The following is a 25,905-nucleotide window of genomic DNA, read 5'->3' as shown; positions in this document are numbered from 1 at the left end:
GACTTAAAATCACATGTACACACACTGTCTGGGCTCAGCTCATATAATTACAATGTTGAGTTCCTAATCCCTGGATTGAAAATCTTCCCTTTCAGCAATGACTGTATATAGACTCCTTCTCAGACACTGGCGCAGAGGGAGTGTGATGATGAGGGGAAACAGTAAGGGAGAAGAAGAGAGGGAGAAATAATAAAGGACAAGCTTAACTGGTGGGGCTGTCAGTGGAGGAAAATAATATTTGTCCAGCTGGACAGGCCTCCCTTTGTGCAGCTAAATGAATGTTGAGCTTCCTGTCTGCCCTGTCAGGGAGAGTGGCATAGACTGTATGCAGCCGCAAAGAAGCAGTGAGGAGTGCGGGGAGCTGTTTGGAGTTTGACAGGGATTATTAAAATCAGAGCAGATGATGAGGAAGGGGCGAGAGGCGGAGTGTGAGAAAGCCAAATTGACACAGACACTCTCCATTACCTTCCACTTGACTTGTGTTGATGACAATGTTGATATGAGACCCAGCAACGTGGCACAGGCATGGGATTGGCTGTTAGCATGATCGTTAAGCACCACGGGGTAGGGGGGCGCCCCTCAGTTCTGGCAGAGACGTAAGGAGATGAGTTGTTTATTTAAAGCCCTGACTGAAGAGCATCTCACCTCATTGTTTATTTATTTGGTCTATTTTTTTCCCTGTTTTAACTCACTGTAGTGTCAGTAGGTGGAAATGGTTAGAGGCAGAGGCAATGCATTTTGATCAGGGGTCCTCCTCCTCCTCCAGTGAATTTGCGAAGAGAGAGGAGGGGAGCTCGAAACGAGAGGCAGGAAAACAGATTTTGTACCTCATGAGCTTTTTTTTTTTTCAGGTGTAGTTGATTTGTGTCTCTGCCTGTCAATAAGAATTGAGGAAGTTTCTAATTATTATTATTATTATTATTATTATTATTATTATTATAATACACCACATGACTATGTTTGTGGTTGGTGTCTCAACTGTGATAACATAACCTCTCAGATCTCTGTTAACTGCTGACCAGCTACACTGATCGATTTAATCCTGATACAATTGCTATGTTTTCCATTATTCAAGTTGGTGATGTGCAGTATTATGATATTCTGTTAGAATGCTTCATAAAAGTTCTGTTTCTGCCTTTCTTCCTCTAGCTCCTTTTTCCTGCACATCAACATGGAGTGGCCAGGAGATTTTCCTGAAGACCACGCTTTTGTGGAGCTGCCTCTTAGAGGGGTATCCAGTGAGCTGGACTTTGAACAACTTCTAAAAGACACAGAAGAAAAGCTGAAACTCAATGCAAACAGGTGAGTCTGACTAAGAAAGCACTAGCTTAAAATTTCTCTCTTTGAGATTTTTATTGTAGAAGAAACTCCCATTTGTATTTTACCGGTCTCTTATCATTTCTCAGAGTATTGCCTTTTTTTTTTTCTACTAATGTTTCATCTTTTGTTGAATGCAAACTATGGTGTCAAAGCTGTGCTAAAATTAGGTAGCACTTCAGCTGACAAAGAAGTCCTCCAAACACACATGACAGTGAAGCTAACAGAGTATAACATCCACAGAAATAGAGCATGATATAATGCATACTTTGGTATAAGAGTGCAGCAGTGACTATTGGAAACCTGGTTATTATCGCAAATTCCTACTGGCAAAAACCTGACTATTTAACTGTTTACACTCAGTTAGATTCCTACGTGGATACTTACATGTCAAAACACTATGTCACAATTTAAAGGAAATACCAGATTGGAGTAGTTTCCTCCAAAATGACAATGCCCTTCTGCTTTAGGGCATTATGGCTTCTCAAATAGTTTGATGAGAATGAAAATGATGTATATAACATGCTATGACTCTAACAGTCACCACAGCTCAACCCAACTCAACACCCATAGGACATTTTGATTGACATGTTCGACAGTGCTTTTCTCCACTGTCATCCAAAAACCAATGAGGGAATATGTATGGGAATAATGGTGTTCATCCAAGGTGCCCCAACACTTTTCTGAAACATCTAATTTTGTTGGTACCTTTAATTTTTTACTTATTTGTATGTAGCAGGATTGTTGATACTGACATGGGGCAACACCAGTGGCAGTGTACACAGTAACTCAATCCTAAGTTTGACTTCTGCTTGCATTAAACTAGACACTGACACTAAGTAAATAAGTTTTCACAGCTGAACATCTGACTATCCTTTTTTGTTTGTTGTTTGTAGAGTATCATATATATGTAACTAATACCTTGAAAGTACACACCCAAGTCTGAATGAAAACAGAGTAATGTGGATATTGGTGATAGAAGGATGTACTATTTGCTACATGAATGTGACATGAGTTTTGAAGTACTGCATTGTGGCTAAAGTGTTGTCGGATCTATTATCAGAAGCCCTGAACTGCATCAGTAGTATTTTCCCTATCAGTCAATTGTATTACTATTATAATACACAAGAACTATCTTGGGTTCATGGAAAAACTCAGTGTTGGAAATTGTATTTAATTTTCTGCTTCTCAGTGTCATCAAAGACTGAAATATAGATGGCTGTCAATGATGGCTGATGGGGATAGTTTGAGAGCGTAAATAGATTGATAAAGATGCATGACACAGGGCCAGAGAAGAAAAAACCAAATCTATATTTCAGGTCTTTTATCGTTTGTGGCGTTGTGAGGCTGAGGGCAGATGATGAAGGACAAGCTAAATGTAGCAAGTGAACAAAGCTTCACTCTGGCACCATTAGTCTGGGACTCATCCCTTCCTCACTCTCTCCCTCTCCCTCCCTTTATCTCTCTTTCTTTCCTTCCTCCTTCTAAATGGGAACATAATAATTGAAGATTCCACATCTTGAAACGAAAACCCTTGGGTAGGTAATTCAAGGCTTATTACCGAAGGCCGGGCCATTTTTCTGCTTTCTAAGCATTAAAGGGTTATTTTGTGTTCCTGCAGATGGGAGAGGGATAACCATTATGAGAACAAAGCGTCCAGATAATGGAGAATGGGGCTAAAAATAAGGCAATCCTCCTCTCGCCGTAGGGGAACACTGGTCAGTGTCTCAGTCAGGCTCCAGCTAACTTCCTTCCAGATTACTTCAGGACAGACCTTATAATGTCGAGACACATCCAGGCAAACATAATCTTACAAGGCCCCTCTTTTACCTCAACCAGGGTGGGCTGCAGATGAATAAACACCCACATACACACATTGACAGCCTACTCACCTGCTACCTAATTGACTTATCAGTGTTTGGGACAAATTACGGAAGTAGGGGAGAGGAAAGGGAAGACGGTGCTGCCCACACCCGTGAAGGACTTCAACCTGTTTATGGGTCAAAGTGACTGGCCTACTCCTAGTTCTCAGATGTCAGAGATTTGTCTAAGAGCTGCTCCCTAATTGAAGGAGATTAAGATAGGCTGACAACGGAGCTGGCTCCCCCAAATTGAAATGCTGTAATCCATTAGTTTTCATCAGATGGGACAGTGGCTCGGTAAAGTGTTTGGGTGGGGAGTGGTGGGCCACCAGGAAAGACCTCTAATGAAGTGTCAGCACAGGCCAAGAGACTGCAGACAGACCTCTAGTTTCACACTGCCAAGGCAAATGGCTCTCACTAGTCGCCTGCCAATCTTGATCAGGCTATCAATACTTTAAATTTCATTGGATGTATGTGTGTGCATGTATCAAGTGTTTGAGATAATCAGGATTTTGTGGATGTGTTCAAGCAGGTAGAGTCAAAAACCTAAAGTCTATCGTGCAAGGTTCCCTCTCAATGAACAAAAATACTGATCTGTAGTCCTCACAGAATGTAGTTGATTTTGTGTTTAGCTGTGCGTGACACGTGTGTTAAGTTAGTATATCAGCTGTATCGGTTCTCTGGTATCATTGGCTAGGCTGGGTGGCTGGGGGGCTCAGGGGTGAGGGCACTAAGTGGCCGACAGGCCGGGCCAGGACAGGATCTGTTTTCAGCCTGTTCATTCAAGGCCCCTTCCCCTCGCAGAATGGGGCCCTTTGATGGAAGAGATATTTAGTTCTCAGGCGGCTGGTTTGGCACTGACTGAAGCTGGGGCTTATTTGAAAGGGATCTTCCTGCCCCCGTTGCCTCCAACCCCCCACCTCCTGTTGGAGCGGAGGGGAGCGGAGCGCGACAGACAGACAGCCCCACAGCAGCCCACCCACACTAAATTAATTCTGACAAGGAACTTAAGATAACGTCAAAGCGCTGACTAATCGCGGGATTGGGTTTCTGTAAGTCAGGGAGCTGTGAAATGTGCCATCATATCTAATAAAAGACCTCCGGTTGCTCCCTTTCTCTCTCAGCAGTGGTGGATGTTGGGGGGAGCCCAGTTACGGTGTCGGCTGTCTGGCAAGACCAGTCAGAAAAACAATTAGATTTCACTTCAGCAGTAAAAATGCAAGTTTGTGTGTGTATGTGTGTGTGCCAGTTAGGGTAAGATGATTGACATGTTTGTCAAGAGGCCTAAAGAATCCTTTCCTTCCAGTTTCCTCTGCCTCTTTTCTCATTCTCCAGGTCTTTTGTTGAGTTCTGTTTCAGCGTATTTGCCATTACGGATTCGTCCATTGTCGTCTTTCCTCAGAAACTTGAATGGCTTTATTTTGTGTGATTTCTCTGTTTTCTACCCATTTCTACCTTTCTCTTCTCCCATTCTCTTTCTGTCTTTTTCCCTGGCGTTTGAGCTGCCAGCAGTGGAAGTCATCAGGTTTGCAGCTAATCCTACCAAGTTGATTAGGCTTCAGGTAGCTTTCACACCAACGGGCAAAAGGTCGCAACATTGTGGAGAGCTGGATGGACTTCTTGACACAGACTATCCACATTGACTTTATAACTTACAGCACAAGGCCCTAAGGAGGGGTAATTGAAAGGCGAGAGTAAAGAAAAGAAAATTAGGAAAGTAAGAGTTTGGAGCAAAGAGAGAGAGAAAAGTGGTAGAGCCATGGATTGAAAATGCATCTGAAGAGGTGAGTGAGAAAGAGTTCGCTGTTGCTGTAGCCATTAGAGTATGTTGTTTTGTTGAGCGAATCTAGATGATAGGGTGGAAACTAGTGTGAGAGTAGGAAGAGCCATTCTCTTCCCTGTCCTAATCTATGACTTCAAATGGTTTCAAGGCAAAGCAGTGTTAAGTCCACAGTCTCTTTCTCTTTTGTTCACATATGGCAAAAGTGAATCCCAGAGACTACAGAGAACGATTCACAAAGAAAGCTGCAGTTTAATTTGACCTCTATTCTGTTATAAAACTAACGAGAAAAAAAGACACCAGGTTCATATACACAGTGCCTAATTACATTTTCAGTTTTAATGAACTTTAGTGAGGAGAATGCTACAGATGGAGGCCCATTTGAAACCTGCTGTCTACGTGAAGTCCTGGGGTGGAGCCCAGAATGAACATCTATGTTTATGATGTACTATAAAGACACATACAGAGCTCTGCACTACCAGTTAATCTACAGCAAAAGTTCATTAAAAGACCTGTCATATGACGGAAATCTGTGCTAACAATTAAAAATTATTACAAGGCTGACTTTCACATTTCTTTAAGATATATATTTAATGAAAATCTTACTGAACTGTATCCAGAATGTTCATTTTCCTAGACAGTAAAGTGGTAAAGTCGCCTCTATTAATTTTACACAGTGCCATAAGCAATTCTTAGTCATACTAGTTTTGCTTGGGCCTTGCTGAACCTGTGTTTTACAGCTTGCGAGCTTTAGGCAAATATAGTTAAGAGATGCTGCACTCACAATCTGTCACAGGTTGAGGCACTATTGTTTCTATAACATACATGAATGCACACATATAATTTAACAAGGTGAAAGAAAAACATGACAAAAATGCTGAAAAAAAAACAGCCAATGTATTATCGGGGTTCCTGTCTGTCAGCAAGTTGGTATCAAGAGATTAAAGTGAGATGTATCATCTGGTCTGCCTAAAGAAGGAGAGAGAGGAGAGGAGATAGTTAAAGAGAGAAAATGATGGCATTAGGCAGTGTTCAATCTAGAGGATAGTGGTTGGTGAAAGTCTATAACATTTTATCCCCTTACGATTTTCCCCTCTGAAACGAAAGTGTGTCAGATTGAACGGTTATTTAATGTGTTGCCATTGTAAGACATCTGGATGTGTTCATGGCCCAGGAGCAGGCAGGAGGCAGTTTATAGACCTGTGGTAGGGGATAAGCTGTCTGATGGGGAAATGGCACGTTGGCTCTGCATCATGTATACTAACACAGTAACGTGTGAAGACAGACAGCCATAATAATTTGCATGTAGAGCTGCAACTAATTCATTGTGTTATTTTTATTATTTAACAATTGACTAATCATTTAGCCCGTTCAGTGTCAAATCTCAAGACACACAGAATGAAGCCATGTCACAAAATTACTAATTTTGTCTGATAAACATAGTACAGTATATTAAAAAAGGTGAATAAGAACAAAAACTATTGACAGTTGACAGTTCTCTGGTTTTACTGGATTCAGTATCAAGTACACACACATTCATTTATACATGCAGTTGCAGTGCACACACCAGAATGTTTAATTATCCGAGTATGTAGATCTGCACACACACACACACACACACACACCAACACACACGTATGCGCACAGTCCTACATGAGAAAATATATATGCATTGATTTGCATGGAAATGACTAAACATGTCAGGCCCAAAGATGTCATTTCTAATCTGTCATATTAAAGAGGAAACGGAATAGCTGATGCAGTCTGTTAAAATCAAAAGAGCTGTGTTTGTGCGTGTGCATGTGTGTCAAGGGGAAGAGTAAGACGTGAGACGGCAAGAAGCGTGTGTCTCAGATGCCTGCCGATGCCTGTAACGCCACTTCACACCAGATGCTTAGCAGACACTCACACGCTGATATATCGATGTCTATGTTCATTACTGTTGATGCTTCTGCATCTTTTTTCTCACAGCACAGACAGTGAATGAGAGTGAGGGAGAGTAAAATGTGATGTAGTGTGTAGGTCCATGTGTGTCTTTAATGTGGTGTTTTTGTGTTTGCATGACTGTAATGTGGTTGGTTTTGTGTTTTTTTTTTTTTCCACAATGTGCATGTGGAGCACCTGGGTCTTTATTTGGGTGTGGTAGTAATCTCACAACAGTCTCCTTTCATAATGAAGCTACTCTCCAAGAAAAACCTGACAGTCAGGTTGTCCAGTGAAAAGATGGAAATTCACCTGGAGCGTGCTTTTTTCCTAACCAGTTGCAAAGCAGAAACATTCCATTTTGAATAAAAAAATACAATAAAAGCCATGTTTGTAAATTTGTTTGCAGATGTTCTTTCTCCTTCATATTTTATTCTTGTCTCTTGTTGTTGGTAAACATTTATGTCTTTTTTGCTGAGTGCCTCAGTCTTGTGCTCTGAAATGAATTATGTATACTCTTGCATAATTTTACTGTAGCACTCAGACTTATACTGTGTATCTTGCCTGACACTCAGCATTGAACAGCAGTTGAAGGAGCTCCAGGCCAAAATGGGAGACTCGCAGCCAGGGGAGCGCCCACCAAGCCCAACAGAATGTCTGAAATGGTTCAACTTCAGACTGCACACCACGGCTAGGCCTGTTGCCTCAGGAGATCTCATGGACTTCCTTAAAGCTTTGGTAATCAAACAGGAAGTTGTTGATGATTTCCCTAACTGATTGTGATAGTAACAATGTCAATAATAAGCACATTCACAAAGAGTAAGTGAGAGCAAAGTACAATAAGACTGATGAATGATGGATGGTTACCACTGTTTTATCTTCAGTTACATTGCTGAGCATCCTTAATTCCCAAACGATTTCACTGACATTCTATTATTACCATTTAGCTATTGTGTGTTTGTTTACAAGACCTCCAGAGGTCAAATTTGCTGCTGCTGTGGAATGGCTTGTAAAATTGACATTCACACTGCATTGTCGTATAACCTTGCATTTCTACTCCTCTGTTTCATTCAGCAACAGTACCTGAGGTCTGATGAAGAAGGGAAAGAGGAGGTGACACTAGAACTATTGCTGAATCTGTCCTCTCAGCGTGGTGTCTGCTTTCCGTGCACCCCTTCTTTCTCTGCATCCTCCTCTCTTCATCCTTCACTCATTCATGCAGTCAGAGACGACTCTTCAATAGAGGTGATGCACATTTTAAATCAGTTACTTTTCAGTTATTATATACACCTGTTAATGCATTAGATTATTTATTGTATAGTTCTGCAGTTAAGTATATGTTGAAATAGCCTGTTTTGAATGAACTGAGTGATTATGCTGTTTGTTACAAAAACTACTGTGGTTGTTGTTCATCCTTTGTGTGTTTTTTACTTCACTATTTTACCATTTTCACAAGATTCTGGCAGCGTGGGATGATGTGCGTCTCCAGCTGCGCCGCCACCTGCTGGATCGACTGTCTCCCCGCATCCCAGAGCATCCTGGACCAGGACGTATTTCTACCCTGTCTATCCCTGAACGGGTCTATTGTCTGCAACAGCTGTTCTTTCTTTACCCTGAGTCTGAGGCGCTTGCACATTACCAGGTGCATTAAAATAGCGAGAAAACTTGTGAAACATTCAAAATTTTACTCTAGTTGATGTTCCAACACTTCCTGTGTAAGATTGATGAACTGGTTAGTTGAAATTAATTTTAATATACAGGTATGGATTTATTTATTACCTATTACATGGAATATCGCCTACTGCTATTGTAAACATGTCAGTCTACAATGACACTGTTGATATTCTTTCACCAGGGCATCAGAGCCCAGTCTGTCCTGGTTCTGCTGCACTCAGCCTTGAAATCCACAATAGGCATTGAGACGGGCTTTGACAGACTGACCGTGGGCTTCCGCTCTGTGGTACCAGTGCTGACCCAAGCTCTGACAGAGGAGCTCCATGTTCTGTCAAGGTTAGCAGAGCCGCACACCATCCTGGGTTTCCTTAACGCAGCCTTCCTCAGCACTGTGGCACAGGAACTGGCGTCCCTGATGGAAAAAGAATGTGAGGCAGCCCTTAGGGACAACACTACGCTCAGCAACAAGATAAAGAAATACTCAGCGAGGTCCCGGGCAACCGTAGGTGAGTGGTTTGTCTGATTTATTTTTTAAAATCCCTTCACTTTTCACTTTCTGCTCATTATTTCGATTTCTCTGTCTCCTAGAGTATGTTCATAGGTTTTCAAAGTCTATTTAGATTTTTTTCCCTCTTTCCTACACTCCTGCTTCCTATAGTAAAAGGTGATTTTTGTCTTTTCCATTTGTACTTTTCTGTTTTGTAGTGTGTAGTGATCTGAGCCAAGGCCTCTGTAAGTGATTGTCAGTAACTGCTGTTCCCCTTGTAATTGCTTTCTTTTTACTGCCCTATTTCCTGTCTATGTCACTTGCCTTTTTTACCAACAAATATAGAGGAGCAGCATTTGCAGGGCCAAGGCTTCTTATGAAACTAGTTTTAAACACCATTTACTCACATACTTTATCTGACTGTGATGGACCCTTAGCCTAAGAAAGGTCCGTGCTATATACAAGGTCTGTCTATAGTGTGTTTAGACCAGAATTCATATATTGCTTCACCTTGAACCTAAGGCAATATGCACTGAAGCCATCTTGACCAATGGACTGTAAATGGACGTAAACATAGCTCAGCTGTAACAAGGGCATGCAGCAAAATTGACATCGGAAAACAGCTTATGACCTTACAGCGCTGAAAGGGGATTGATCGATCATAACTTCCCTGTTAATTTTGAGCAGTGGTATAACTGTATGTGTACATCAACTGTGGCTTATAGAAGAGCTGGCATAGGAGTAAGGACAAGAATCAACATTTTCACAACCTTGATACATAGTCAGATGGATGTTTGAGAGAGAAAAAAAGTACTTTTAATATTTTCCACTAACTTGTCACAGTCTGATGGAACAGGCAGCGATGTTATATATTGAAACCAGAGAGGAGCACAGACCTTCACACTCCATGTCACTTTTGATTCTTAATTCCCCCTATTCTCTTTGTTTTGGCCTATTTACAGCTTGCTGGGGGTAAATATTCACAATAAAAAAAAGTAAAATGCGTGAGCTATTGTTTACTTTTTCAAAAATGGTGCACATGTCAGCTTCCCTGTGGAATGGGGAGAAGAGTGCTTTTACATCTGCCATTCTTCGATAAACACACCACCAGCCTTGCTTCTTTCTCCCTCCCTCCATCGCTCTCCTTCCATCTCCCTCTCTGGTTTTTACTTTCCCTCTCCTTAAACGTGAGATGAGAGGAGGCAGCCAGGATAATTGGCCATGCGTCAGTTGGGCTGTTTGATCACGTAACGCGGCGGAGGCCTACACCTACGTGCCGCTCAACAAACCGTCAAATGTAGCACCGGAGGCAGAACACGGCTCCAAAGGGAGCGGGGGACCCGTGCTGTGTAATGATGGTAAAATGGAGCAGTTTTGCCTGTGCTGGTTTTACGTGTGTATGTGTGTGTGTGCTGGTTTGTGTGTGTATGTGTTTGACTATCAGCTGCAACACAGCTTTGAGGGCTACAACTGGGATTACATTTTTGTGTTGTTCCCGTTTAAAGTATCTCCCCAAAAGCTCCAGAACCCACATATCAACTATCCCAATGCCTGTGGCTCCTAAAGAGCCATATCTTGAACATTAGTGCATAATCTGTTTTCACACTTTACTGTCTATGCTGTATGCCATGCCCGTAATTGTCAAGACAATTATGACAATACTTAAAAAAAAGTGATTCTATTTTCATAAGCATCCAATGACTCTTTAGATCTCTTCCTCCTTCCTGCTGTGTTATTGTTTATTTCTGCAGAAGAAGCAGGTAGTAGGTATATTTTGATAAGAGCCATGCCTGGGAGACTCCCAAGGGAGCAGCACTGTCTGTAGCATCAGCCACTGTCAAACCACTGAACCATTTAACAGCATTCACAGCAAGATCTGCCTCCTCTTTTAACCCCACCAACTCAAAGGCAGGCTCTGACATTGTACCTAGACAGATGTAAAGGGTCTTAGCCTTCTTTTTTCCTTTTTCCCCTTCATCCTTTTCCTTCTTTTCCTTTACTTTACCCCTCCGCTGTCCACTTCTTCTCCTTGTGATCGTCCCATTTTCTCATACTTTTCCAAGTCTAATGGGGTGAGCAGTGAGACTGGGGAGTGTGTTGGACAGGTTGGCTGGTCAGGAACAATGCAGTCTTTAAACTTTACCAACACACCTCAGTAGTTCTGCAGGGTACTGGGTAGGCCAAGTATGCATGTGTATGCCCCTATGTGTGTGTGTGTGTGTACACATGCAGACTGTCGAGGCACTGTACATTGAGTTTTTAGTGCCTTTTGCTTTATATAATTATGGTAGGAGAAAGTGGGATGCATTTTCTGCTGTAGTCCTCTATGGACAAGGGTTGACATTTATTTCTGTCAAATCCCTTTTTTTTAAAACAATTAAATATGTATTCAAATTTCTTTGTTTAAACAATTATATATTTTTTGTCAATATTGTATGAAGTTATTCCTCCTGAAATATAGATAATAGAAGAAGTATAGGTAATAAAAGAGAAATATAGATAACAGAAGAGTTTAACAAACACTAATGCCAAAATCATTAGTGATTGTTAAACAATTGTTTATGGAGTGTGTGCAGGTTGATGCTCAGATGGGTATGCATGTGTGTTTTCAATTACCTTTGAACACGTGATGTGTGCATCTACCCATTTGTCTCAGAGTCAATGTTGAGTGTGCACATGTGCCTGTATATGCACATTAATTGCAAACTTCTTTGGAAAATTGTGTGATCAAGAGTCAGTTAATGCTTCCCTTTTAAAAATGCATCATTAAATTTCCATATGGCATCTGTAATTTGCATATGTATACATAGGAGATCTGTGTTTTTGTAGGACATCAAACGCTTTTATTCGAACTTCTCCACATACACACATACAATTTATTCCCTAACAATCGTCCACAGGGGTGAAATCGGGGTTGTGAAATTTTGTTCAAACAGTTTGCAGCCCCATTCTGATAGCACTGATTTGAATTCCACTTCGACTAATTTCCCCATATGACGTCGTTGGCAGCTCCATATAGATAAAAAAAGGATTGAGTTAGAACATGTATAGCAAGCACATTCATCCCCACTGCCAACCCCCTCCTCGCCCTTTCTGGGTCTTTGAACTCTTTCTTAGAGAAAGCACAGCAGCCTATTCAGCGGGGAGAGAGGTTCTGTAGTGACGCGAGATAGCTCGGCTGAGGCTCTGACTGGCATTGGAGGTGCTTGTGGGGATTGAGGCTACTTGGGAATGGCGTTTGTTAATATTTAATAAGAGCAGCTCCTCACTAGATCATATCTCTGCCTGAGTTTATACACACTGTCAGCCAGGGACGTGCACCCGCATGCTGCCATGTAATTATGGGCTAGGTAGGAGGGTTTGTGTGTGTGTGACTGTGTACACATGGGTACATGTGTCTGCAGTTTATGGATGATGCTTCTTTATGCCTCTTTCTTCCTTTGTCCTTGTAGATGATGAGAAGGCCTTGTTTAAGAAAGTTACCACACAGAGCAAGAGGTTGTTTACTAATCTTAATGAGAAGAGCCGGGTCTTTACTCTCTGGTTGTGTTTATCTGTGTATTTGTGTCTGTCAGTACTAATTTTCTCTAAATCATGGCCCCTATGAAATCACAGAAAAGAATATGTTTCATGGCCCTTGAGAATGTGTATTATGCGTACCATTTATTTTTCCCCATTTCCTCTGAGTGGTCACAATGGCTTTTGTGTATCACTCTTGAAAAGCTCAAGGATATGAACATTTTCCTGGCACCTTCTATTCAGAAAGCACAGACAAAAATGGCTGACTTATTGAGAGCAGCCAGCACTTTGTGATGAAGAGTCGGTGTGATTTGCCGAGGGCTTGTAAACAATAATACGAACAAGGGCATTAAACAAGTGGTTTTTAATGAAATGCTCCCATCAAGACAATACATTCCTCCTTGTTCTTCATCCAAGCTGCTTCATTCAAGCAGTCAGAGGAGGCAAAACTCTAACCCCCCTCTCTCTCCCTCTGTCACTATAGTATTACCACAGAGAGACAAAAACAAAGACACACAGAGCAAAAAAAACCCATGAAGCAGAAGAAAGTTCACAATGCTTCTCTGTCAATACCAGAAATACAGCCATCAACACTGCACCTCCCTCTTAGTAAAGTGACTTAATAGAGATATTATATATTTCTACCTCCTTCAAGGGCAGGTGGCCCCTGCTGTGTCCTGGTCGGACAGCACCCAGGGACGGGGCCACAGGAGACCAGAGCTTGGGCGGTGTGTGCATGTGTATGTGTGTGCATGTGTCAGCATGTGTATTGGGGAATCGCAGCAGGAAGCTTCCCATAATAAGGCTGTCTGAGTGAGCAGTGGGCCGCAACTGACGGAGAGGACCCCGCCTGTCACTGGGCATAGCAGGCGGTCCACAGTGGCTCGTAGCACTTTTATCCACGTACACACAGATTCATACACAAACAGCACCCTAGGGCACCCACATGACCCTGCTTGACACCACATGAGAGCGCACACCCAAAGAAGCATGGATACACAGAAAGCAGATGCACAGAAAGAAACATACACGAGTGCACAGCCGTCATCGTGTAGCGCCCCATGAGCAAAGCACTGTGCTAAGAATAAATATACAAAGTTGTTCACAAATACACACAAATGCATACGCTTGAAGAAATTAATCAACAAGCTACTAGGAATGTTGCTTAACATCCATATCAAGGTGCGTCTGAGAAAAGTAGTAGTATAGTAGTTAGAGAAATACAGTATGCAGGACAGGTTGTGTTGAGCCATAATCAGTTGTAAGTCAGACTCCATTTTCACTGCTATTATGCTGTTTTTACACCGCCCCCCGAAGGGCAGGCAAGGGGTATTATTTTTGGTTTGGTTTGTTTGTTTGATTGTTAGCACTCTAGCAGCAAAACTATAGGTTGAATTCATACCAAATTGGGTTTATATATTGCCAGTGACCCAGAATAGATCTGATTACATTTTGGGAACAGTAGGTCAAAGTTAAAATCTTTATGAATATTTAAAATCTTTTTTTTTTCTCATTTACTTATAATGGGTGAAATTTCACGTCTGTAGCAGCAAAACTATTGGTTATATTCATACCATATTTATTTTATAGATTGCCAGTGACCAAGAATAGATGTGATTACATTTTGGGAAAAGTAGGTCAAAGTTTACATTTTTTATTCTTATCCCATTTACTTGTAATGGGCGAAATTTCAAATGTCTACAAAAACATTAATTTTGTTTCAATTTACTTCAAACTTGGCACATATGTACAGGTAACTGATATGCTGACATCAGTGCACACATAGACATGATGACATCAGCTGGATCGATGCCAAAATAAGCTACAATACACGTGAGGAGCGGGGTTTGTTGTGCCTGGAAACACTTGTTTCTTTCTTTTTTGGGTTCTTACTTAACTGTTTTATTGGCTGTTTTTATGTACAGTATGTTTGGTTTTAAAAAGTTAATAGTAGGATAGGATATATTTATATACCTGTTCACATCCTACAGGTTGTCAACAAATCCTTAAAAAGTCTTAAAAAGTCTTAAAAAGTCAAAAATCTGATCATCCTAAATTTGAAAAAATAAAAAATCTTTAAAAATCCACAGAGACTGCAAATGATGTTGCTATATTTGCTTTGGAAATCTTTGTAAAGAATTTGCCAAAATTGTAATTCGTGGTTATGTATAAGCTTTAGCAGCTTGAACATCAGTTGCAGAAACATTTTTCAAGGAGTATTCATGAATTTAAGTCTTAAATTTAACCAAAGATGCCTTGAAAAATGCTTTAAAAAGTCATAAATTTTGCATCCTCCAACCTGCAAATACCCTGAGCCTAATTTCCAATCATATTAATGGGCCCTTTAGACATCCTTCACTGTTTAAAATCTACATGTTCCTTATTTTTAATGTGCAGATGATCTCCAAATCTGCTTGACTCTGTAATAGATTATGCCAGAAATCTCAAAAACAGTTGTTGATTTTTCTTCCTAAGGCTTTTTTCTCTGTCCCTGTATTTCAAAGTGGACTTTACTGGCATTACTTGAGCTTCCCTAATTTTTACTTTTGATATTCTTATCGTCTTATCATTGCTATATCACAAGTGTTCTTTTGCCACTAGTATGCGTTTTCCTCCGCTTATATTATCTGTGTCTTTCTAGCCCTGGTCTATCTGCTTATGATGCGATATGCAAAGTTTATTTAAATTTCTTTGGAATAAACAACACCAAATGCTTACCTCACCTTTGGCGGGTGTTGTACAACATGCACATCTGCACAAACAAGGAATGCCTGTCATCACATTATGATCACATGATAAGAAACTGGAAGCCAGTCATGCAGTGTGGTTAGAGATGCAGACCACCATTTGGATGGTCTGATTTACACTACAGAGAGACGGAATGAGTGAAAGAGAGGAAAATGAGGGACAGAGGATGAGAGAGGGAGAGATGCTTTGCTGGAGAGAAATTAAATCAGTGGCTAAATTATTGCATGATTGCCCATTCCCCAAAGACTTGGGCATCATTTGGTAGAAAGTGTCTAATAATTGGTTTTCGGCCATGTCAGACACATGCAATTCCCCCTACTAATGGCTCTGTTAGGAAGAACTGGGCCTCCTGGGTCAAAGGAGGACAGAAAATAGCCAGACGGCAAAAAGCGCCCTACACCCTCCTGTTTTTTTTTTCTAAGATAAACGAGGGAATGAGAGAGAAAGGAAAAGACACAGAGCAGGGGAGCGATGGCAAAAAGGAGAGAATGCGTATGGAGGCGAAGAGGAAATGAAGTGGCAATAAGTGCAGCCAAAGGGGAAATGCTCTTCACCGTGAGTTTAATACATCAGACTGGGGATTTGGCAGCCCGCCACACAGCAATTGTTTACCTTTTTGCTCACTGGCTGCATCTGTTCTGTTTTGTAAACGGCACTAAACTATTCGCCCGTAAACACCGGAATCAATAACAACTGCTAAGGGAATTCCCTTATCCCGCCCCTCCCTCTCTTCTCCATGTTTTCATCCCTAACCACCACCCCTTTTCCCTTCCCCTAGATCTCCTCCTCTCTCTCCTCTCTGTCTCTCTCTCTCTCTCTCTGTTCCCTGCCAGTCAAGAGCACTGTGAGTGTGTTTTGTGCGTGTGTGTGTGTGTGTGTGTGTGTGTGTGTGTGTGTGTGTGTGTGTGTGTGTGTGTGTGTGTGTGTGTGTGTGTGTGTGTGTGTGTGTGTGTGTGTGTGTGTGTGTGCGCTGTGGAGCTGATGGTGGAACCCACAGGAGAGATAGACAAGAAGAAGACTGATGGCTCGCCAAAAATACCTGCTCTGTTTCCCTTCTCCTTTTGTGTTACATTGTTGTCATTGTTAAAAGCTACAAACTGAAACTGGCCACTGAAGACCAACAGAGTTTGGTATTTTTAGCATTTTTTCAGGATTTCTGCCCTATATACAATTCCCTATATATACCAACACACACAACATGTTACCCCTTACAGTATTTCACATGTTTTGTTGAGTGACATATGGCCTCACATATGCTTGTTTACTTTGAAAGCTTCTTGTAAGATGTATTCTGCTTTTATGGTTATCACAGTAATATGGCTAACCATTGATTTTGTTTATGTTTATAAGAACATCCTCACACTATAATGTCATATGGAGGAGCTTTTATATAAAGATATCATTTCACCCTGCTTTCAACACCAGCTTTCACCACCTGCCTTCCCTTATTGATTCTCAGTGCATTGACCTTTGGTTGAACTCCTCTGGCTGCTAGTGCCCTTACTCAATTCTGCTCTATGAGACATGCTATGCACTATGCTATATGACACACCTGGGTGCTTTTAAGCACACCCTCTCCATCAACCAGCTATGAGAGCCTCCATTTGGCCTCACTGTTGTGACAAAGGTATAATGAGGTTTAGATGGCTGTGTACTAGACTGCTATGGCTATAAGGCTATTTGGCTAGGCAGGCAACTATAAATACCTATATAGCACGAGTGGCAGAGCTCAGTGAGAGGCAGAGCATTGCTAAACATCAAGGTCATGTTAGACTAGTGAGTGTGAGACTTAGTGGGCAAGTGAGACAGTGTTAAGGTCACGGATTTAGGATATGAATGGAATGAATGGTACAAAAGGAGAGTGATAGAGGATGGTGTCTGGATGCTTCAGGTTAAGCGATGCTTAATGGATTCCCCACAGATGGTGGGATTTTGAAAAATGGGGGGTGAGGTGCTGTGGTGATACCGTTTTAAAGAATGTGTCCCTGTCTCATCGTATTTAGATTATTTACTCTTGAGTTGTTGACAACTTTAGCTTGTACAAAAAGCCCTGTGTTGATTTGCTGGTGACTTCAGAAATAGACATGATTGGTGGTGCGTGTATGAATGTGCAAGCAAGAAAACAAGGCTGGCACGTGGGTGTCAGCCAGGTCACGCATGTACACATGCAGTACGTGGTCGTCTCTCTCACACAGACTCCCACTGGACCCCATTACAGAAGAGCTGCAGAGCGGCAGAGCCATGCAGCTTAATTACATACACACTTCCACACAAATGCATGCACACATGGTAAAACATACAGCAAATAATTGTGCTGGTATTCACATGTGATTGCAAACAGGCATGCGCACACACATAAATACATGTATATGCTTAGACTTGCAAACACAAACAAACTTGAGGTCAGAATATATTCCACGGTGACCATGGAGTCTGGTCGCATTGTGGCAATTATCCGGCAAGACTGACATGTGCAAATGTGTGTGAAAGAGTCTTCTACAAATCAAGTTAGTCATAATGACTGGCATTACATGTACATAAACACATGTGCACAAGAAACAGACACCCACATCCCAAAAAGTTATACACGGTAACACATAAACATACATGAGAACTTACACACTTGTCCACACACACAGTGAGTCAAACCTCATGCATGATTAAACTACAGCTCCTAGGGGACAATGTGTTGTCATATTGTCAGATTTTGTTTAACAATATGGCAAAATTACATTAGGATCCAGGGGCAATAATGTTACAATTATTGGAAAAGGGCTCCCTCCTCTTTCTTTACTTCTCAACGCTCAATCATCTCTGGGCTTTCAGAGTCAAGGCTAATACTGAGCTCATCCATTCCCAAATGCCTTTGCAGTGGAGGAGCTCATTTAAGCGGACACACAAAAGTATTTGTGCATGTGTCTGGGAGTATGGCAACACATCTCCCAGCCTCCCATTCTCCAGCTTAATGCGGAACATCCCCTGGGTGATGGCTTTGGCAGCCTCCAAAATGGGAAATCCATATTTGCCAAGGGGGTCATCGGCGGGTTAGGGGGAGAAAAGTTTTGTGCCGAGAGAGAAGGATGTGCATGTGTGACTTCTCCGGGAGCAAAGTTTTGCATATTTTTTCACTGTCTCTTTGTTTATGCTGTGTATTGGGAAAACATGAATGGGTCGATATTTATAAGAGGTGTCGTGCTTGGCAAGACTTGGGGAGAGGGGGTGTTTTCTGATGAGTGTATGTAGGTTGGAAGGTTGGGTTGAAAACCTATTTTCATGATTTTGTTTACTCTGTTACTAAACTGTAAACTGTAGCGCAGAGCTCTCACTCTATCTCTGTCAGTCATACATGCATAAGCTTATACACTATTTATTTATTTATTTTTCCTTTACATTATTTTGTTTCACTTTCACAGCACCGATGGAGCTTCCCATGAAAAGCAGAAGCTTCAATTTGACCTCTCACCAACTGGGGGCATTAACTCAGCTGGCCTGCACCCTGCTTGGGTTTGAGACTCATGTGAAGGAACTTGTCACTAACTTGACCTTCATCGATTGTACAGGAGACACTCCCTGTGTTAAAGGTACTACTTTGTCTCTGTTGCTGCAAAACACACACACACACACTAATGTCTTTAATATTGTGGACTACATCATAGTATTTTCATTTTTGAGCCAGTAATAGTAGGGGAAAAAAAAACTTATAATCTAGTGTGTCATCACTGAAAAATTTGTGGTCAGTCTCAAAATACCATTTTAAGTTGAGTTTTTTCAATGATTAACTTGATTAATAACTTGCAATAATATCCACATAATTAGAATAATGTTCCAACATTTTTTTCTGTACCCATGAAGTCATGAACTCAGTAATAAAATTGTAGCTCCAGCCCTGCGTGTGTGTGACTCCTCCAGGCATAAGTAATCCAATTCCTACAAATACACGCACATTTTCACACAGTGATACTTGTTCTACCAAGTCTGAGTTGTGTCTGAAGAAACGTGTTATTTCAGTAGGGAATTATCTTGGGTGTTATATAAGCCTTTAGTATCCTTCTCCTCTCACCCCTTTGAACTGCCGCCGCAGAGATGTTAAATGAAAGCTTTTGGTGCATGGAGTAATTTCCATAAAGGTTACATTTACAAAAACAAGACTTGCAGAAAGGCTCAATTTACAGAGAGGTAAACAGCCTTTAAAGGGCAGTTATCCAAATCATTAATTCCAGGCAATCAAACGGCTTAATTACCAGAAATTCATCAGATGGGCTTAAAGGTCAAAAAGTGATGCGCTTGCTGCTTCCTCCTTCTTCCATTCCATGTGGTCTTGTTCGACTAAATTGCCTCGCCTGGGGTCTCACTCTTCGCCTTCTGATTAGGAAACTGTGGCCTTGATGTTCACGCTTTTTAATTGCAACCCAACCCAGCATCCTGCATGCTTGTCTTCACGTCACTCCCCCCTACACTTTCCACCTCCCCACATATCCACACAGTCACCCCATATAGAATTGCTCCATATGTGGCTGACCTTATCTGGGTTCAAATCTAAGTCCCAAATTTAGACTCGTAAGCCCATCGTAATTAGCATTTACTGCCTGTTTCTGGTCCCGCTGAGCATGTGCACTTATTCTACAGTCACTGTGTGAGCTGTGTGAGGTGGGAGCAACATGACCCATATTTGGCTGAGAGTTGTGTACAGTTGCTTTCATCTTACTGCAAAGTGGCAAGTAGCCAAGCTTTTATCACATAATATTATACTGTATATTATGAGTCATATGGAAATTTTCATGCTAAATTAAATACTGTATTACATCCTAACAGAAATGACCACATAGCTTCTCTCTAATGAGTTTCTATGTGGTGGTCATCAATGGAATTTCACTCACTTTAATGTCTGTTAATGTAAATCATGTATCATTTATGTTTTTAAAAATACATGTTTTCTTCATTTAGGCATCTTAAAAAAGAGTAGAGAGGATTTGGAGACAGCAGCTGATGGCAGGAAGTCCACAGGAGACACACCTCATCACCCACCAGAGGTGAGAGTCATGCTTGTGTACCTCTTTATTATGTTACACAAATAAAAGAGGTTATCACAATCACAGAGTAGCTCACAATTTATCTTGACTTTTACAGGCACAGGTTCTGGAGTTTGACTGGAGGTCAGCATTTAGGGGGCTGGTCCCTCACATGGCGCACTGTGTTAAAGTGGTGCTGGATGATATTTGTGCCAAAAATCTACAGCTGGAGGAAGCCTTACATTCTTCAGGAGAAACCAATGTCAACCTGATTCGCACACCACCGTTTTTACCGGGACACAGCAACATCAGTGCCAGCAACACCCATCTCAGAGAAGACTCTTTCTATACCCACTCAGAGAGAGACATGCCTAAAATGATAGCCAAGGTACTCCACATAACTCGAATATGTTAGTATTTCTCAGCTGAAGTTCAGTCTCTGTAAGTGGGCTGCTTTTTTGTCATTAAGATTTCTCTCTTTTGGTCTAAAGAAGGTTTTTGATTTTGTTCACCAGAAAAGGGATGCAGTTATTTAGAAGGTTATCCATTTCTTTGTCTGTGGTGTCTTCACTGGGTTACCTTAAATGAAATGTAGTACTCGTATTAAAGGTAATTGATCAAAAATAATTATAAAATGATAGACCTGAAACTGGTAAATGGTGAGCATCCCTGACAGAAAAAGAGTACTTCTAGATTATTACTTTCTGACATAACAATGCACACTTCATCCAGACCATGGGAGATTCACAGTTTTATAGCCCCCAGTGGTAAGCAGTCTTTATAATAGAAAGCCCAACTGATATGGGCCTGACACAGTGGGCACTCTGGATCTGAAAAGGCCTTGGAAAGACTTGTCAGTATTACTTGGTGGGGATGACTCTAGGGACAAAAGAGAGGCAGGTAGACTTCAGGAATCATTGTAGTTGATATGGTAAGGGGTAGGTTGTGTAGAAAAAAAAAGGTTTTGAATTGGGGAAAGTGCAGAGTATACAAACGATAGATGGAGGTTTCACAAAAGCAAAGAGGCTATGGTAGAGAGCAGGATAAAGATGGCATAGTGTGAGAGAGACAGATGAGAGGAGAGGGCCTGGGAAAAGGCAGAGAGCGGTAAAATAGACACCAGAGATTGACTTCTCTCAGGAGACAGACCAGTCTCTGATGTGAGACCAGGCTTAGTTTCTGACTCTGCAAAGGCTGGACTACCATATCTATTTAAAATGACACTGGTCTGTCTTTTCCTCTTCCTACTTCTCCTCATTTTCTTTTACTTTCGCTAAACATCCCCCTTATATCCCATACTGAAACTTGCTCAAACTTTTTCACTTACTCACACTCCTCCATCTTTTTCGTGATTTTTCTGCAGACTGCTCCATTCCTCGGCTTTGCGCATTGTACAGACTCTTATCATTACTGTCTCACCTCTCTTTCCCTCCTCCTCCCACTCCTCCTCTTTTTCTCCCCTAACCCCTTTACACTGACAGTATTTGTGGCTGTTATTGCTAACGAGTGTCAGAATTTGTCTGTGCTCAGGACCTGTACAACATATTTATGTGTAGGTCAACGCTTCAAAGATGAGAGCCTTTCAACCCAAAGGTTATACATGCATGAATTTGCATTCAGTAACACAGAGGCAGACAGACATCCAAGACGAGCCTGTTAGCTATATATATATATATATATATATATATATATATATATATATATATATATAATTTTTTTCCCTTGTCCTTTTTTGACACATGCCCTAGTGTTTGAGCAGAGAGCAAATTACTATACAAGACGTAGGCATGAAATATGGCCGGTTCAAAGGTATTATGATAGATCAATATTTCACGCATTTATATTCATATGTTCATACCTCTGATATTGCTCAGGTTTTTTTGATGTGAACCCACTTCGCTTTTGTATTTCCATACATATGCAGACTGCACTGATACTGTTCATCCATCAGAGTACTTCAGATGGTGTACCTTTTTAAAATTGGCAGTCAGTACTGAATGTCAAATCCCCTCATCCTCTTGTCAGACATTGGAATTGAACTTTCCTTGTTTGGGTTAGCCCTTCTAACCTTATTGCTACCTCTGTATTATAGCTACAGAGGTGTTTTTTCTGTATTCGGTTTAGTTCTTGACTAGTTTGTCTGTTCCAAATTCTACACACACAAACAGGCCTCCCTTGCACTTAAAAACTTTATACAATCTCTTTCACCTTGCTGCAATAGTCCTGGTGGGATTCCAGGCTTTGATCTTAGCTAGTTAAGGTTTCAGCCTGACTTCAACATGGATATGCTTGCGTGTGGTTGTTTTGAGTATTTGCGTGTATATGCGAGAATGAGTGTCTACTGAGTGTGTACGCTGGTGTGTGAGACTGTGTGCCAATACTGTATGTGTTTGAGATGCTTCTCCAGGGCCTCTCCATCACACCAGTAATGCAGGGTGTTATGTCTGCCTCTGCTCTTGTCTCTCTCAAAGCTAAGCTCCTAATGACTACATGCAGTCAAATATTGACTTAATTGTCCAGACGGCCATTGTTCCCAGGCCTTTTAACCCCAGTGGAAGCTTTTATGGAGAAAATAGTGTAAAGAGATTGTAAGATTGTCAATTGTGTACACATGCTGGAACCCTGATCTGACAGAATGTCGAACTTCCCAGCCAGCCTCTATACCGTAAGTCCAGTAATAGTGTGTGACTGCAGAGAGTACTATGTGTGTGATTGATTGATTGATAGATTGACTGATTGATTGATTGATTGGTTGGTTGATTGATTGATTGAACTTCTATAATGATGACTGACTTATCCCGTGATCTGCCTTGGAAGCCTCAAGGAAAAATGAGATGGGCATGTTTTAGGGTTTTTTTGATTACTTTGCATGATATAAATGTAAAGGTGACCTGACACATACACACACACACACACAACTCTTTGACACTTGCTTGATCATATTTCTTAGTTCTTAGTGTCATACTAGGCAGTGGAGTCAGTGTTATCAGATGAGTTTTGAAAAGCATCTGCAGAAAACAGCCTAATTCACTACAATACATTTAATGCAAGCTCTGCATTTAGTTTTTGCAGTAGAAGCTAAACAGTACCATACCACCCCAATGCTTAATTAAAAACTTGAATTTCAGTTTTATTTAATCTCTTATCTCTGCGTCAGTAAGCACACACTTAACTATTTTAAAATGCCTTAACCAGCCAGTCTCCCGGGCCCTGCAGAGAAAAAGGTGTAGGCAGTCATGTCCCTGGAGGGTTTTCTGCAGGACAAATGTGGGTAAATGAGATAAGTCTTGCTTGTTGCTCTGGAAGTTTGCAGAATAGGCTGCAGTTCTTGTACATGCATAAAAAAAGCCCACTCACTCTCACTCTCTCTCTCTATATATATATTTCTTTCTCCCACTCTCACCTTTTTTTGACCCCTTCCTTTTTCTTCCTTCTCAGCACGTTAGACTCCCCATCTCTCCTCCTATGTACTGTAACATTTCTGCTTCAATGTAGCTAACATGATGCATGCTGTTATAAAATTAGACAAGTGCTGATGTATCTATCCTCAGAAGTAAAGGTTTTATTTGACCTGATACAAATTATGCATGTTCAGCAGCAAAGTGGAGGGCTTGTCTTTATTGCCTCTACATCTGTATTCTACATTTGCACTGATGTTTGCCTTTCAGCTGTAATGGCTTGCACAAGGTTAGGAAAAAATGCATACGTAATACCCCGCTCAATCTTGAATCCTTGTCATTCTGACGACTCCTCGCAAATGTTCCATTATTTACATCTAATGAGGTCTCTTTCTGATGTTTTTTTTTTTCCTTTTTTCTCTTACTGACAGATTTTCCCGTTACTGAGATCATCTTGTCTTGCCTTTGCCTTCTTTCCCCTCATAGTTCTGTGGAGCTATCATGGCTGAGCTGAATGCCTTACTACCCTTGGCAGCTGCCTGCAGGGACAGCTATCTCCTGGAGGTGCGATCAAGCTTTGTGGAGGCATGTGGCAGGGCAGCTTTTGCCATGCTGGGCCGTTTACAGGAGAGAGCCCTGGAGGTTCCATCTTCTGCACCCCTGAAGAACCTGCCTGCTCTGCTGGCCAGTTGCATTTATGTGTGCCAACGACTGGAGCACTACCACGCCAGGCTGAAGGATTCAAATATTCCTGCAAGTAAAGTGTAAGAAACGATAAGTACATGCTATTCATTGGAGAGTTTTAGAATCTCAGAGGGGCTTTTAGACCTTTTTCAGTATATGCAATTGCACAAGAGGAACGAAATATGTCCAAAAAGTCACCACTCAAAAACATGTATCTTAAAATTGTGGACTTTCACTCTGCAAAATAACATCTGTGCAGAGTTAGATACTTAAAGTGTTTTCTCCTGTTCATCTTCTAAATGGAGGGGCAGGATTTATGACAAAACAAGTAGTAAATCTGAACCTGGCATACATCTTTTACAAGTGCATCGTGGAAACCCAAATCTACTTGTGCACAGAGACTGAAAGCAGACCATAAGAAAGCAGGAAACATGTAGTGCCACTAGATAAATTAACATTCACATATGTAGAGTTTGCAAATTTTTCATTGAGAGTGGAGGAGATGTTGCAAAGGTTTTTTTTTTAATGAAGTTGAAATGTTTGTGGAAAAGCCATATTAGACTCAAATTATTATTCAAAGCTGAGTATTTTTTTTATTATGTCTTAGAACGTGACTTATGTGTGAATCATAAAACTATTAAACCAGTGGAATGGAGGAGAGATGGAGTGGATCAAAGAGATTGCAGATTCCAAAATGTGTGTCTTGTGACAGAGAAAATCTGATTTAGGATCCTGATTAGAGGACCAGAGAGGAAAAAAATAGTAAAAATGACTGGCAGGCAGTAATGACACCCATATTGTGTCTACATTTGGTGGCTTTTTATGCCTCATAATCTGCCCCGTTAACCTCTGCTCCCTACAGATCCCCTGTAAAGGCATCCCAGGTGCCTCCAGTGCTCCTGTTGTTCCACCTCTGGCCTTGTGCACCCCCTCCACCTGCACTTGCACCGTGCCTCCTCTGGTCATAAAGCACTTCCCTTTCTCCTCTTCATCCAGTTCCCCTGGTTTTAAGCCTCTTGCACCCCTGTTAAACTCTTACCTCCCTCTGGAAAGTGTCAACTCAGGCAGATTTAGAGGATATAAAATGTCACACTGAACTTTTAGAATAAATCAGCTGTCCTTTCATTGAATCACTGTATCTCATCTATGTTTGAAACCTCCTCGAACATACAGTAGTTAGTTATGCATCTGGATAACAATACTGAACCCTATTAGACTCTTGACCTCAGTGGCCTCTGTCTTTATTCTTAGAATGTGATGTATTATAGATGGTGCATTTTCTGCCATCACCTTTCATTAATCCCAAGGTTTTGTTTCCATCCAATATGCTTAGACCCCTGACCCTGCTGCCTATTCAAAAGTACCAAGATGCAGCAGAGGCTTTGACAGACCAGTTGACCAGCTACTATGTCCAGGTTTGCTCCACTTGCATTCTGCAGGACGCAGAGAGCCACCACTGGGCGGACCCCCAACCTTTCTATGAGGTAAATGTCACACTCTTCTT

The 25,905-nt window shown here is 41.3% G+C and overlaps 1 protein-coding gene across 3 annotated transcripts in view; it reads left to right on the top strand.

Annotated features, from left to right (window-relative positions):
- The window catches only part of kiaa0825 (KIAA0825 ortholog), a 117,843-nt gene that overhangs the window by 2,462 nt on the left and 89,476 nt on the right, over window positions 1-25,905 (top strand). For all 3 annotated transcript variants that reach the window (XM_030144033.1, XM_030144036.1, XM_030144035.1), the window contains exons 2-11: window positions 1,150-1,302; window positions 7,458-7,620; window positions 7,957-8,127; window positions 8,339-8,524; window positions 8,738-9,062; window positions 18,724-18,891; window positions 20,255-20,340; window positions 20,438-20,707; window positions 24,204-24,481; window positions 25,735-25,885. In XM_030144033.1, coding sequence (XP_029999893.1) covers window positions 1,172-1,302; window positions 7,458-7,620; window positions 7,957-8,127; window positions 8,339-8,524; window positions 8,738-9,062; window positions 18,724-18,891; window positions 20,255-20,340; window positions 20,438-20,707; window positions 24,204-24,481; window positions 25,735-25,885 — 1,929 coding nt within the window. In that variant the 5' untranslated portion in view covers window positions 1,150-1,171. The remainder of the gene's footprint in view (window positions 1-1,149; window positions 1,303-7,457; window positions 7,621-7,956; window positions 8,128-8,338; window positions 8,525-8,737; window positions 9,063-18,723; window positions 18,892-20,254; window positions 20,341-20,437; window positions 20,708-24,203; window positions 24,482-25,734; window positions 25,886-25,905) is intronic.

This window comes from Sphaeramia orbicularis, chromosome 9 (genome assembly GCF_902148855.1).
Source record: "Sphaeramia orbicularis chromosome 9, fSphaOr1.1, whole genome shotgun sequence".
Lineage (NCBI taxonomy): Eukaryota > Metazoa > Chordata > Actinopteri > Kurtiformes > Apogonidae > Sphaeramia > Sphaeramia orbicularis.
The sequence above is the reverse complement of the archived record's forward strand: the minus strand, read 5'-3'. Positions and strand labels throughout refer to the sequence as shown.